A 13317-nucleotide genomic window follows, 5' to 3' on the forward strand; every position below is an offset into this window, starting at 1 on the left:
AACCGCCAGCGATCGCGACAGGGACGAAATTTCTGCAGATTAATATGCAGAGTGTCGTCCTCCGGGCAGTATATGTGCGAGAGCGAGCTATAGTAGCTCCAGATATGCGTGCTGATGTGTCAACCAGTGGCGCCTTGCGACAGGTGGTGCTCCTTAGAGCATCTCCAACAGCCTCTTAAATTGGACTCTCCAAACACTCATATAGCCAACTCTCTATCTGATTTGGCTAGTCAAACTCATTACTCGCTCTAACAGCCTCTCCATCTATCATCCCCATTATAAATCTATGACAAATAGGACCCCTATGTCAGCCTCTGCTACCCTTCAACTATGGCAAATTAATATCCATAGATAGAAGAAGAATTGACGAGGAGGATGGAGCAGCTCCGGCAGGTCGGCGAGGCCATCGGCGGCGTCAACACCCTCCTCGCCCACGCCTACGCTCTCGCGTTCCACGCCGTCGCCGCTGCCGAGGTCCGCGCCCGCCGGCGTAGGTGATGGCGGCGGCGAAGAGGGACGGCGAGGTTAGGGATGCCGTGAAGGAGAGGAAGAAGGTGTTGTTGGGAGACGACCACAGCACCTGGTTCCACGGCAAGAGGGAGTAACCCAACAGCATGTTCGCGCGCCATGGGAGAGGAGAGGTAGGAGCAACATCAACAAGAAGCAGCAGCAGCATACCAAAGCAACATCTTCAGACGCCTTCCGCTGGCTCGTCCGATGGCGACGGCGTTCTGCGGGCGGAGGTCCGGCTCGTCGTCACCGTCGCCGCCCCGCTCCAGATGGACGACGGCGCACGACGGCGGTGTCGCCCTGCCCCGTCCCGCTCCAGATCTCGCCGCGGACGACGGCGGCGTTGTATGCGCGGGCAGCAGCCTCGGCGGCGTCATAGGCGCGGGTGGCGGTCTCGGCGGAGTCGCGGCGGCGGCAGCGGCGCCGGGAGGACGACGACGGCGGCGCTGGCGGATGGGGCGGCGAGCAGGGAGGAAGCCAGAGGGGATGGGGAAAGGGGGAGAGCGGAGAGAGGGGGTGGGACCCACACCAAATGGCCAGCCGTCCTGGCTGGCCAACTTTGGCTAGTGAGGTGGGGAATTTAGCCAACCGGATGGCTTGGAGAGTCATTTGGCTAGTCTGTTGAAGTAGATTTTTTGTTCAAGTTAGCCAAATTTTAACTTAGAGAGCCATTTGGCTAGTCTCTTGGAGATGCTCTTAGATGGTCAAATTATCTCGCCCGTCGACTGGTGACCGATCGGTGGGTGAGATCCAAGGGCTTTAATTGTTTGAAAAAATTTTAGACGGTATAAGTATATAAATGTTTGAAAAATTGAGAAATATTCTACAGATTTCAAGTTAAACAAAATCAGCGGAGCGTAAGTTTATATGTGGGTGAAATTTATAGTTTTTGGATGGATGTTGTTGATTATTTTTTCTTTTTTTTATGAACGGTATCACCATGTAGATAATGTGAAGTTTATATTGATATAGTAGATAAAAACCAGGATTATAACTATGGAGGGTATAGTGACTAGTGAGGACAAAAAAAACTCGGCCAACTCGGCAATCACACCCATAAGCTGAACATGGCCAACAATACCACCACAGTGTTGAGGAAGAAACCTAGCAAGCTAGCACTGAACTGGCCACCGCTAAGCCTACAACAGAGCCACAATAGTCCAACGCGAAAATGCCCAGCCGCTGAAAGGGAGCAACGTCAAAGCTCCCTTTGGAGATGAAAAGGAAGAGGGTAAGAGTGGAGGACATATATGTTCTTCCCTCATTTAGGCCCATCGCCAAACAAGACAGACCGTAACGCTACAAACGCTCCACCCAACGTCAACCATGCTAGCCAGTTGATCACCAAATGTGTGAACTCCTAGTCGTCACCACATATTAGTAATGCATAGGAGAGGCAAGAGAGAAGAAAGATCCGCTTGTCCCACGCATAGACCCGACACCGTCATGGCATATAAGCAACGTCAAAGAAGATAGGACCTCCAAGGACAACACTTCTAAGTCATGACACCGGAGCACCACCACCATCTGCCCAAGGGTTCCCAGGCAAAGTTTTCACCTAGAGGATTCCTCCAAGAAAGGGATAATGGCCACCTTGACAACACTCTCTTAAGCCATTCTAGATAATGAGTTTCATGCAGTGGTTTCGAGGACTGAAACTCTTCCTGAGGAAATATAACACGTGAAATGTCACCATTGTCGGTCTGACTATTGCCGTGCTAGGTTTTCTCGCCTGGTGTCAACCTTTCCCACCCCGCTCTAAGACGCCATAGCACCATTATCACCCAAAGCAACCACCGATCGACCACTGCTAGCATGCAGTCGCCACCACACGTCCAACTAGCATCATCTCAAGGGAGCTCCCACCTTCAATTTGCCAGTCATTCTCGTTGGCTGCTCCTCATTCCTCTAGGGCCCCCATCTCGCCGAGCAACCTCCTCTTCGGTCGATGTCCAGTCTCCTCATTTTTCTTCACCTCGTCGGTTAGCCTCCTTATAGGATACCTCATCTTCAACCGACGGGCGGCCTCCTCTTTGGCCTCCTCTCCACCATATAAGGGGAGCCTTTCCACTGTCCATTCCGTTGATCACCACCACTGCTCGAGCTCATTGTCATTGTCGGTGGCCATTCCCACCATCGACGGCCATGGCCGCCTACCATGCGCACCGGCGATGCCACTAGCCAGCACCTCAAGCCGCCGCACCGTTGTCGTTGCGACCCCACCGAGCTGCCACGGTAGCTCTCCAATCAGATCTACCTAGGGTAGCACCAACTCTGGTAGAGAGGCAGCAAATCTAGTAGAGAGGTGCCAGATCCGGCCACACTCCCTCTCTATTGGTAGCATGGAGGTCGTGGTCGATGCGCCATAATCTATGCCGCCATGGTTGTCGTCACCCCCAGTTGGTCATGACCCACTAGTTCCTCGTCATCACAACATCAGTTGTCACCATCTCTGCCTACACTAGATCTTCGAGAGAAAACATGGGAATAAGGAGGAAGAAGTCCCGCAGCCGCTGCCATTGTAGTCCTGTGGATTCCACCGACCTACTCGGGTGGTGGCGATGCAAGGGGAGAAGTTCGATGAAGGTGCAGCGCAGTCGCCTTGGTCGCCACCTAAGCCACCTCACGGAGACAACGCAGGGGCCTGTTGTGTGCTACTCATGGTAGCTGATGTTGTTGATTTGATTGGTTAAACACAAGAGATTTATTGAATAGAAAGCATTATACACCTCAAGACAATGATTTAACCTATGTGTTGTGTACACAAGGTGTAAGGTAGACTTTCATGCATCTTTTGTTGGAATGTCCCTTTAATCAAGAATGTTGCTAAAGGTTACATATCATTTGGAGCACAATCCTAGGTTTTGAGCAGACATTACAGTTGGCTATGGATAATTATCAGGATTCACATTTTGTGGAAAAAAGTCTTTAGGCTTGCGAGAATATTAGCATCCAGATGAATGGCTTGATTTTTGAAGATAAATTACCTTCCATTCTTGTTTGGAGTTGTCTTTTCAAGGATACTAGTGGATGCCTCGCGCGTTGCAGCGAGATTTGAGAATTCTTACTGAGAAACATTGTTGATCAATCTTCGCGTGTTTCCTTTTTTTACTCACTGGTTGCATGTTTTATTTCCGACAAAATAATGTAGAGTACGTGTTTATCAAGTGGGCCGCTTTCGTCCGTTGGCTACTAAGAAAGAACAAAAAAATTTTCTTCTGTTGCTTACTGGGCCGATAGCCCACTGGGTGGAGACGTCAAGGGAGAGGTTCATTCCTTTTTTTTTTGCCAACAGCAAACTGGATACATGCGATGTTTGAAGGCCATCCGATCAAGATCTGACAGTTAATATGCGTCGATGACGTGGCGAGCTGTGGTGCAAGCTTTATAGCAACTAGGAAGGTAGCCCGCGCATTCGCGCGGGCATATATCGTGGGCTGCGTTGAGAACAGATCATATTAATTAGATAGCCTCTGCCATCTTTCAGAAGTACGTTTCCTCGACAAATATTCTTCGTCAACATCACTTTGATAATTTCTCTAAGTTATATACTATATTATATTCAATTCATCATCAGTATAACCAATTATCTATAATCTTTATCATTATATAAAAAATAGTAGACTTAATTTGTTTAGAACATGTTTAACAAATGAAGTGTATATTAAAATCAGGGTGGTTTTTATTTTCATTAGTTTTGGGGGGTTGGTGAAAAAGTAGGACCTAGCTAAACTCATTGTTCCTTTTCCCCTACCGTACGGTTTTCTCACAGCTTCTAGTCATTGTGTCCTACAACTGAGATGTGGTCGTTGCACCTATGGAGGTTTCCTTGTGATTTATCATAGTGGTGATCTCATTTTTTGTCAAGCTTAGTTAGTCACTTTCCATGGTATATCCTAAAATCTAAATGGACTCCAAAGTTAATGCTTCAAGTGTATATTCATAGACCATTAATGCTCATATAGTTGATTCACCTTTTGAATGGTCTATGCAAAGAAAATAAACAGAGTTACCGGGAAGGTGTAGAAAGCCATAACCACACGCATGTTAATTCGATGGTAACATAGTTTAGAGCAAATACACGAAAGATCATTTAGCTTGCTTGCATTATTTCAGCACATTTAAAAAAAATCACGAAATAATTGGAGTTTGTTTTCTCTAACTATGGGCATTGGATTTGCTATGCATTGGTAGCTTGGACTATTCATATTTTAGTTAGTTCTATTTACTTAGATAGTGTCTATCTAATTTAGCTATGCAAGTTTGCAAAAACAACATATGATGATGTAACCTGTGTTGTTGGATTATTTCATAATTCTTTTACGGTAATTCCAATGACATGTAAAAGGGCAGGGGTGTTCACCCTAAAAAAATAGTTTTATAGTTATACTATTGATTTAATTTAGCTTGTTTGCAGACTGGTGTATAATGACGTAATATATGCAGCCAATTTGTTTAAGGTGTTTCAATTTTATTTGTATGATATACAAAGCATGTGGGTCGAATATGGGCGAATGGCATACTTTGTATATAAGAAAATATAAGCATACAGATCTTAAATTCTTGGTTTAATTATAAATAGAGCAAAAATCAGACGTGCATCTTCAATATTATGGTTTTTCTAATATATAAATTATTGATTATATATTTATTTTTTAATAGCTAAAAATAGGGAGGGGACAGGTAGTGGTATGTGCATATCAGTAGGTGAGGAGTTGCATGCGATTTATTTTTCTAACTTTTATAAATAATGGAACTTAAAATTGACGCTGATAGGTTTCATTTTGTTCAGAATTTATAAGGTTATTTCTGATTTTTAGGACATGACACATGGCGAGTTTAGAGCATTTGTAGAATGCCACGTGGTGGCTTGAGAACGTTTGTAGTGATAGATAGATTGGTTCAATTTACACTATATGGAGATTTTCTATTTTCTATGTTATTTTATACAAATCTTATTTTCAGTTCAAATTTTGCTATATGATACATAGTGATAGTGTAACACCTTATGTGTTATTTTTTAAAAATAAATCCAATAAACATTTATCTTTAAGCAGTAAGATTGATATAGACTATCATTGTTTATTAACAGATAAATTATATGGGATATGAGGCTACGGATAGTTTGAGATAGATCCAATTAATGGATTTACCGTTTTGAGTTATCTATATTTAAATATAAATATAATCTTTGTGAACCAAAATGATATATTTCTTCTACTACTTATTATTTAAATCTTACTAATTAATTATCCGTGTTTCATGATGTTCTAATATAAGCTACGTGCTATCAATCAAGTGTTTTAAACTCTATATGATTTCCCTAAAAATTGTGTCTCGAGTGTCCAATAGCTAGTCCAAAGTAACATATTTTTTTTACTTGTTAAATATAGTTAATTTGGGTCTTGAATTATGCAACAAACGTACGTACAGTGCATAAAAAATAGTTATATGATTTTAGATTGTATAGTCATATAATATGTTTTCAATCTACCACATCACCAAAATAGGAGAGATAGGAACAGAAGGGTCATCAAAATAAGAGAGAAAGAAACAGAAAGGAAGGAGGGGCCAATACATCCACATACGTGCGTATGGTGGCATGGCGTGCGTACCACACGTACAGGTCGGAAAGGAGAGGAACGTGGGCCTTTCAATTTTTTTATTTTTTTAGGTAGATAATAATGGGTCCACCATATTTAAAGGAAAATAAATCTAATTTATTAGATTGCCATGTGGCGGCTTAGAAGCGTTTGTAGGAGTTCTATGTGGCGGCTTGAGAGTGTTTGTAGAAAGTTTAATAGACTTTTAGTATATAATAGATTATGACTTAGTGGGTACTAACTATATATAACTATATATAGGAAGAAGAGATATAATCTCATTTTATTTATGCTCCGGTTAAATCATGTAGAGAGAGTTATTTTGTCATCTTGGATTGGTTCGTTGTAATATTTGTTTCGTAGTTGTTTAATGTATAAAATTTAATTCGGGGCTTCCTCTACTGTGATTTCCTTAAAAAATAAAATATAAAACCACGTTGTCAACATGTCTAGTGGTTGTAGCACATGAAACAATAATTTGTTTTAATTTCCTAGTGAAGTTGAGTGTTGCAAATAAGCCACTGTGCAAACATAGGGAAGACAATTTCTTGTGTTCTCTTAAGAGAAAATACTACAGTATATCATGTGGTTTCCAGTTCCTTGATCTAGACATCTAGGTTTGTGCGTGTGGTTGGTTCCTGTTGAAATTAAGAAGATATCGATCACCATCTCATCAGTTGTCTCCATAGCGCCCATCGCATTTGCCATGCAAGTCAGGGCAAACAAATCTCGATCCACTGATTAATTGAACACGGTCGTAGTAGACTACTTCGTCGAAATTATGAGAAAGCAAAGCAGCTTATACAATACACAAGTCGTACGTGCTGCAAGTGTACTCTGCTTTTTGTATAGTCAGCTTTTCACATATACAAAGGCACAAAGCTGTACGTGTATCGACATCTTCAATTCCTGTTACAAGAAAGTCTCAAAGTATTCGAGGTTGAGAGCATTTATGTGTGTGTAACTAATCTTGATACGCCGGTGAGAATCGGATCAAGTCTGCATGGGCATGACGCCGTTTTGACCTTTTTTTTTTTTTTTGCGCACGAATCAAGAAGGTCGTGTTAGCATATTTTAAGATCGATAGGAATAACTGCTTCGGCATTTTCTATGAGCTTATGTTTTTCCTTTAAGAAAGAAATGTTACATTATCTAAAAAAACATGCCCTTTACATTAGGTTCACATTATTAGGAATGGCCTCAACCCATATAATTGGAAATGTGTTAGGTGTCCATAAATGGATAAAGCATAAATCACATAATTTCTTTTACCTAACTGTTTTTATCGGGGAATTTTCTTTTTATGTGAGAATGCATGTTGTGCGCGAGGGAGGAGGACAGACAACTCCACTTGTAAGTATACTACCTCTAGGTTGATAATAATTATTGTTTTGAATAAGTCTGATGCCAAACTTTTAAATCTGATTTTAATTATGGATAACTTTTAAAATATAGAGATAATATGTATAGATTAATCTTAAAATACATATTTATGATATTTTGTGCATATATTATAATAGAAAAATAGTGGTCCAAATTATTTTGGCGACTGTCCCCTTATCCAAAACGATAAAGTAGTATGTCTACATCAGCGTGATATTATAATTAATAGTATGTTAGGGTGTGAATCTTTCGTTTTTATTTATTTAAGTTTTAGTTGAATTGGTTAATACATAAGTAACTTACTATCTCCGCCCCGAAATAATTGTACTTATAGATTATTTAGAATATATTAAGAGCTAAGAAGAAAACGTATCTTATACACGTAAGTTTTCACTTCTACAAAACCATGCACATCAGTTAATAGATATTACTGAAAATTTCAGAAAAAAATTGAACATAATGTAAAGTCTTGTCGTCAAATTCATCGTACACATAGAGAGGGAAAAGTAACTTGCGTTATGACGTGTGCACTCGAAGCTTGTATCCACAGCATATGCTATATTATAAAACATTTGTAAATTTATGACGTCAAACAAAGTTTGACGTGAGGTATAGTTTGGTGATAACTAAAAATTTGTGAATCAGTACCGAAGTAGTACAAAAGGACAACTACCCTGTTCTAAGTTCTAACTGCCCTCCATTTCAACCGATTAGACCCAGGACCGTAAAGCAGGAAAACCATGTTGTTGGGTAATTTGCTGGACTGATAAAGAAAGCTGCAAATGGCATCCTCCCCAGGTGTAGCTATAATGTAACCTCTCAATCAGCATTCCTGTCTAGCTATCCTTTTCCTCCCCGGAAACCGCAACATACTACTCCAGTCTCACTTTTAAGTGTAGTCAAACCGCTTTTTTCACCATTTGACCACCCATTTTATTTAAAAAATTATAAAAAATAAAAAATAATAATAAGTCAAGTATTTATTATCTAATATCAATAAAAAAATACTAATCATAAAAATATTTTAAATAAGACGGATGGTCAAACGTCAAAATAGAAACCGATAACTACACTTAAAATATGAGACGGGAGAGTACTCAACAAAACTAACGCGACAACAGTAGCTTTTGACTGCGTTTTCAACGAACCACTCAAGCAACCAGAGAAGAGGATCAAAAACCACACTGATACTAATCATGATCGATTTCTTCCTCGTGTTGGCTACAATGATGCTGCATGCTGTACTTCCAACTTGTCTCCATTTCTCGTTGATGCCAAAATGGCAGGCTTTGTGCAATCAAAACGAAACCCTCTCATGATCAAAGTACACCACAACAACACTCTAGCTACTGGCTACTCCTATCACCACGCAAAAGTTGTTGTACCAACCAATAAAGCGATCGATCTCCTACTACCAGTCCAGCAGCAACGAAGCACAAGACAAGGAATTACTCCTCCACCCAACGAAAGCATTATTTATTTACTGACCAAAAGATCACCGCACCTCACCTCACCTCTCTCCCGGCTGGCTCCGATCGAATCCCCTCCTGGATTTTGATGCATCGATTGGATTGGATGATGCAGCTATCCACGATGGAGAAACTGTGCGTGTTCTCTCGCGTGCACCATCATCATCGTCTTCGTCGTCTCCATCATGGCGTCTCGCCGGCGCCTCCAGCGGGAGGAGGCGCCGGCCTGATGTCCTTGAGCACCCCCACTACCTGCTGCATCGAGGGCCTCTTCTCCGGCGAGTGCGCCGTGCAGAGGAACCCCACCTGCAGGCACTCCACCATCTCCCGCTCCGCCACCGTCATCGTTGTCTTTGCTGCTCCACGGGTGCCGCCCTCCTCCTCTTCCTCTCTTAGCCTCGCGTCGACGATGTTGAGGCTCTTCCGGTTCCGGATCACACCTCGGGCCCAGCTCACCGTCGAATCATCCCATCTCACCTGTCCTGTCACAAGCTCAAACACCAGCACGCCGAAGCTGTACACGTCACTCTCTGGGGCCACCTCTCCATTGTTACTATCCATGGGGTGTATGTAGTCCGATATCCTAGGCTCTAGGTCATCGCCGAGGAGGACGTTGGTTGGGACCAGATTGCCGTGCACAATTGGACGTCCCGATGATCCTGCCCATCCCTGGTGCAAGAACGCGAGCCCTCGTGCGATTCCTAGTATGATGTGGTACCGGGTAGGCCAATCATCTATGGACTTCTTGTTCTGCTCCGTGGTGTCCCACATATCAGCACCGGTTTCTTCCATGTCCATACTACTTGCTGGTAGCTCATGGAGCCACCGGTAAAGGTTGCCCTTCTCTATGTACTCGTATAGGAGGAGTTTCTCCTTTCCTGCTCAAACGATGCAAAATTTGAATTTCAAATTCATGAAGCCAAGGAGTTCAATTGTTATTCTATCCATACTTTATATAATATATTGCGATGTAAAAATGCATGAATTTCAAAGGATTTTCGTTGAAACATACTGTTCAAATCCACATAAATTAAATTGTTTTACGTGAAAGCAAAGGAATTTAATTGTTATTCTATTCGTAGTTCTATATAATACAATGTAAAAACCGAATGATTTTTTAGCAAAAGAATAGGAGGAGTGCAGTTAGATCAGCTATCAGTTTTCAGCATGAAGCCATTTTCAAATTTGGTTTTGCCACTCATCATACAGTGAAAGATATGTTTTTGGAATTTTGTCGAGACTACACATTCTAGTCAAAGAACAAGACAAATTTTAGTGGAAAACATGAATTTTATACTTTTATTTCTCAAGTCATTATCCAAAACAAATGACTTTTTTCGGAACCAATTTTGCTGACCTGCAATGCAATAGCCAAGGAGCGGAAGAATGTTTGGGTGCCTGAGCCTTGCAAGTTCCCGGAGCCCGGCCGCCGCCGCCGCGACGTCGCCGTCGTCGTCGCCGCCGACCCCGGCCACCGCGCCATCAACGACGCGCACGACGACGTGCAGGTCCCCCGGGAGCACGGCGCGGTACGCGGCGCCGCTGCGGCCGCCGACGTCGGCGAGCTGCGACTCGCGCCCGAACCCCGACGTCGCCGCGGTGAGGTCGGCCAGCGTCAGCTCCATCAGCGGCCGCTCGACCAGCACCACCGGCGCGGTGGCCGCCACCTTCACCGCGCCCACGGCGACCTCGTCGTCCTCCCACGCCGCCGCCGCCGCCGCCTTCTTCCCTCCCTTCTTGCGCCGGTTGAACCCACACGCCACGCACCCTGCCATGAACGCCACCGCGGCGGACACGGCCACCACGCCGCAGACCACGACGACGACGATGAGAACGACACGCTTGTGCTTCTTCCTGCCACTGGGCGGCGTCATCGTCGCCTGAGCCGGAGCCGGCGCCGACGCCGGCGGATTGTCCTCGATCACTAGTGACGACGCATTGCCGGCTCTGAGGAACGCGGAGCGGCCGAATTTGGTGACCCAGGTGGAGTTCACGACGCCGGAGAAGTTGTTATCCGATATGTCCAAGAACTCAACGCCGTCGAGCGGTGGCAGGTCGTCGGGGAACCTCCCGGCCATCGAGTTCCGCGACATGTCGAGCCGCCGAACCCGCGTCAGCCGCCGCAACCCCTCCGGCACGGCGGCGATCCTGTTCCCGGACACGTCGAGAACCACCAGGCCGGCGGCGAGCCCGTCGACGCCGACGACGGAGGTGAACCCGTTGCGGGATGCGTTGAGCGATGCCATCCGCGCGCTCGCCCCGAGCCGCAGCGCGCCGCCGAGCCGGTTCCGCGACACGTCGACGGACCTGAGCAGCGGGGCGCGCCAGAGCGCGCCGCCGCCGAAGCAGTCGTCGCCCTCGAGGGAGTTCCCGGAGAGGTCGACGGTGAGCAGCCCGGACAGGTTCCCCAGCGCCGCCCACCCGACGACGCCGGCGAGGTTCCGCGACGGGTATGCCAGCCTCCGCACGGGCCGGCACGACGGCCGCCGCGGCAGGGGGAAGTTGGTGACGTTCTTGAACGCGGCGAAGACGATGCCGGCGTCAGGGAGCGGCACGGTGCAGTTGGAGGTGCTGTTTCGCGCGGCCGCAGGCGCCGTCGCCGCGGACGCCGAGGTGGCGGTGGCGGCGACGGCGAGGAGGAGGATGGCGTGGAGCATGGGCGGCATGGGCGTAGGAGGAGGAGGGGGATGTGTGTGTGGTGGAGCAGTGGGCGGAGACGAGGGAGACGACGGCTTAATCAATTTTAATCATGGGACCTGACCGCAACATGGATTACTGTAGCACACGCGGTTAGTACCCTACTTGGCTACTTGCTTGCTTAGCTGTGGAGGTTAGCGATTAATCTGGGCTTAATCATGATGGGTTACTGGGCTAATTACTATATGACATGGGCGTCTTCAGATTCCAGCCCACAAAGTTTGCTGGTGGAGGCTCCTTCGAAGAGCACGGTTTGCGACGATTTTGGGCCGAATTCAGCCCACCTAGCTCAGCTGTTTGCTCTAGGTGTCCGCGACCCAGGATCTAAGGTGCTACTGAGGCTCTTGTAATCACTAGGCTAGAGACCCTTTCGATGCATTATAACTTATCTCTGAATATTTTTACACTTTTTATCACCATTTATATAGGTTCGAAGCGATGAGACTGATTTAAACACTGAGGTTTTCAAGCAAAGTCATGGAAAAAAATTGAAAGTATTTTGAAAGTTTGGGGGAGTAAAATGAACTTTTTTTCTACTAAGTTTGTACTGGCTCAATGGTGTGCCATTCATACTATCTCTTTCTATGCCACTGAATTTTCAATAATTTTAATATTGCCATTGAGATGGATAGTTTTTCATAATATCCAAAATATCCTTATAGACCTATAAGATTGAGAATTAACTTATTCCATTAGAGGTTTCAAAAAGTTATGGTTTTCTTAACCTCCTTACACAAAATTGAAGTTTTTATGTTTCATGATGTCATTCATGTTTTCTACAAGATATCTTTTGTGACATATGAGAAAGGAATCGCTTACAGCAAATTAAAGATATATAATAGCACAAAACTATTTTGTGTAGCATATTAAAGATGATTTACATTAAAAAGGAACAACAACAAAAGTATTAACATCTAACAAACAAGTTATGTTTTATAAAAAAAATAGTAATGCAAAAATTGTGAAACTTATACAAACTTCTATGACGTGCTAAGAGGCTAGATAAAAGTTTTCAAAACTTTTTGAATCATGTAGTGGGGTCAATCAATTGTCAACTCTTATATATAGTAGTAATATGCATGCGTCAACGCTATGACTTTTATTTTTTGAGGAAACTGACGTCAGGAGCTCTACCGGAATTTATTTTGAGGAAACTGACGGACGGCAGGAGCTCTACCGGAATTTGATTAGAGGGAAAAAAGTGCTTATAAACCATAAAAACTAAAGAAAACAAGATTCAAGGAGGTCTAAAAGCCTATCTACGAAGGTCTATTTCCTGCTTTACAATATAATATATACCACATCCCTCTCCGATCTAACAATATTATTGAAAATTCTATTGTTTATCTCTAGCCAAACATTCCACCAAGTGGTAAGGAGTGCTCCTCTAGTTGCCAACTTTTGCTCCTTTGAGCCAACGCGATCAATTTCAGTCCACCAATTCGAGGTTCCAACTGGAGGATCAGCATTGTTCCTTGCCAAATTTTGCCAGACACAAACTAAGCTCCACACTTGTCTGACAAAAACGCATCCGCTGAACAAATGGTTAGTATCTTCAAAAGCACGCATGCATAGACAACATATCCAATTGCATGGCCAGTGTCTTCGAAGTAAGTTTTGCGTGGTGAGGGTTTTTTTATGAAGAACTAGCCATC

At 44.3% G+C, this 13317-nt stretch overlaps 1 protein-coding gene across 1 annotated transcript; it reads right to left on the reverse strand.

Annotated features, from left to right (window-relative positions):
- Positions 1–8738: 8738 nt before the first annotated feature.
- Positions 8739–11692, reverse strand: LOC127764672 (calmodulin-binding receptor kinase CaMRLK-like). The gene is made up of 2 exons (XM_052289579.1): positions 10323–11692; positions 8739–9843 (listed from the first exon to the last, which is right to left on the reverse strand). Exons 1-2 carry the CDS (start codon positions 11629–11631, stop codon positions 9149–9151), a joined length of 2004 nt encoding a protein of 667 aa, XP_052145539.1. The 5' UTR covers positions 11632–11692; the 3' UTR covers positions 8739–9148.
- Between the last annotated feature and the right edge of the window lie 1625 nt (positions 11693–13317).

Source organism: Oryza glaberrima, chromosome 2 (genome assembly GCF_000147395.1).
Source record: "Oryza glaberrima chromosome 2, OglaRS2, whole genome shotgun sequence".
Classification (NCBI taxonomy): domain Eukaryota; kingdom Viridiplantae; phylum Streptophyta; class Magnoliopsida; order Poales; family Poaceae; genus Oryza; species Oryza glaberrima.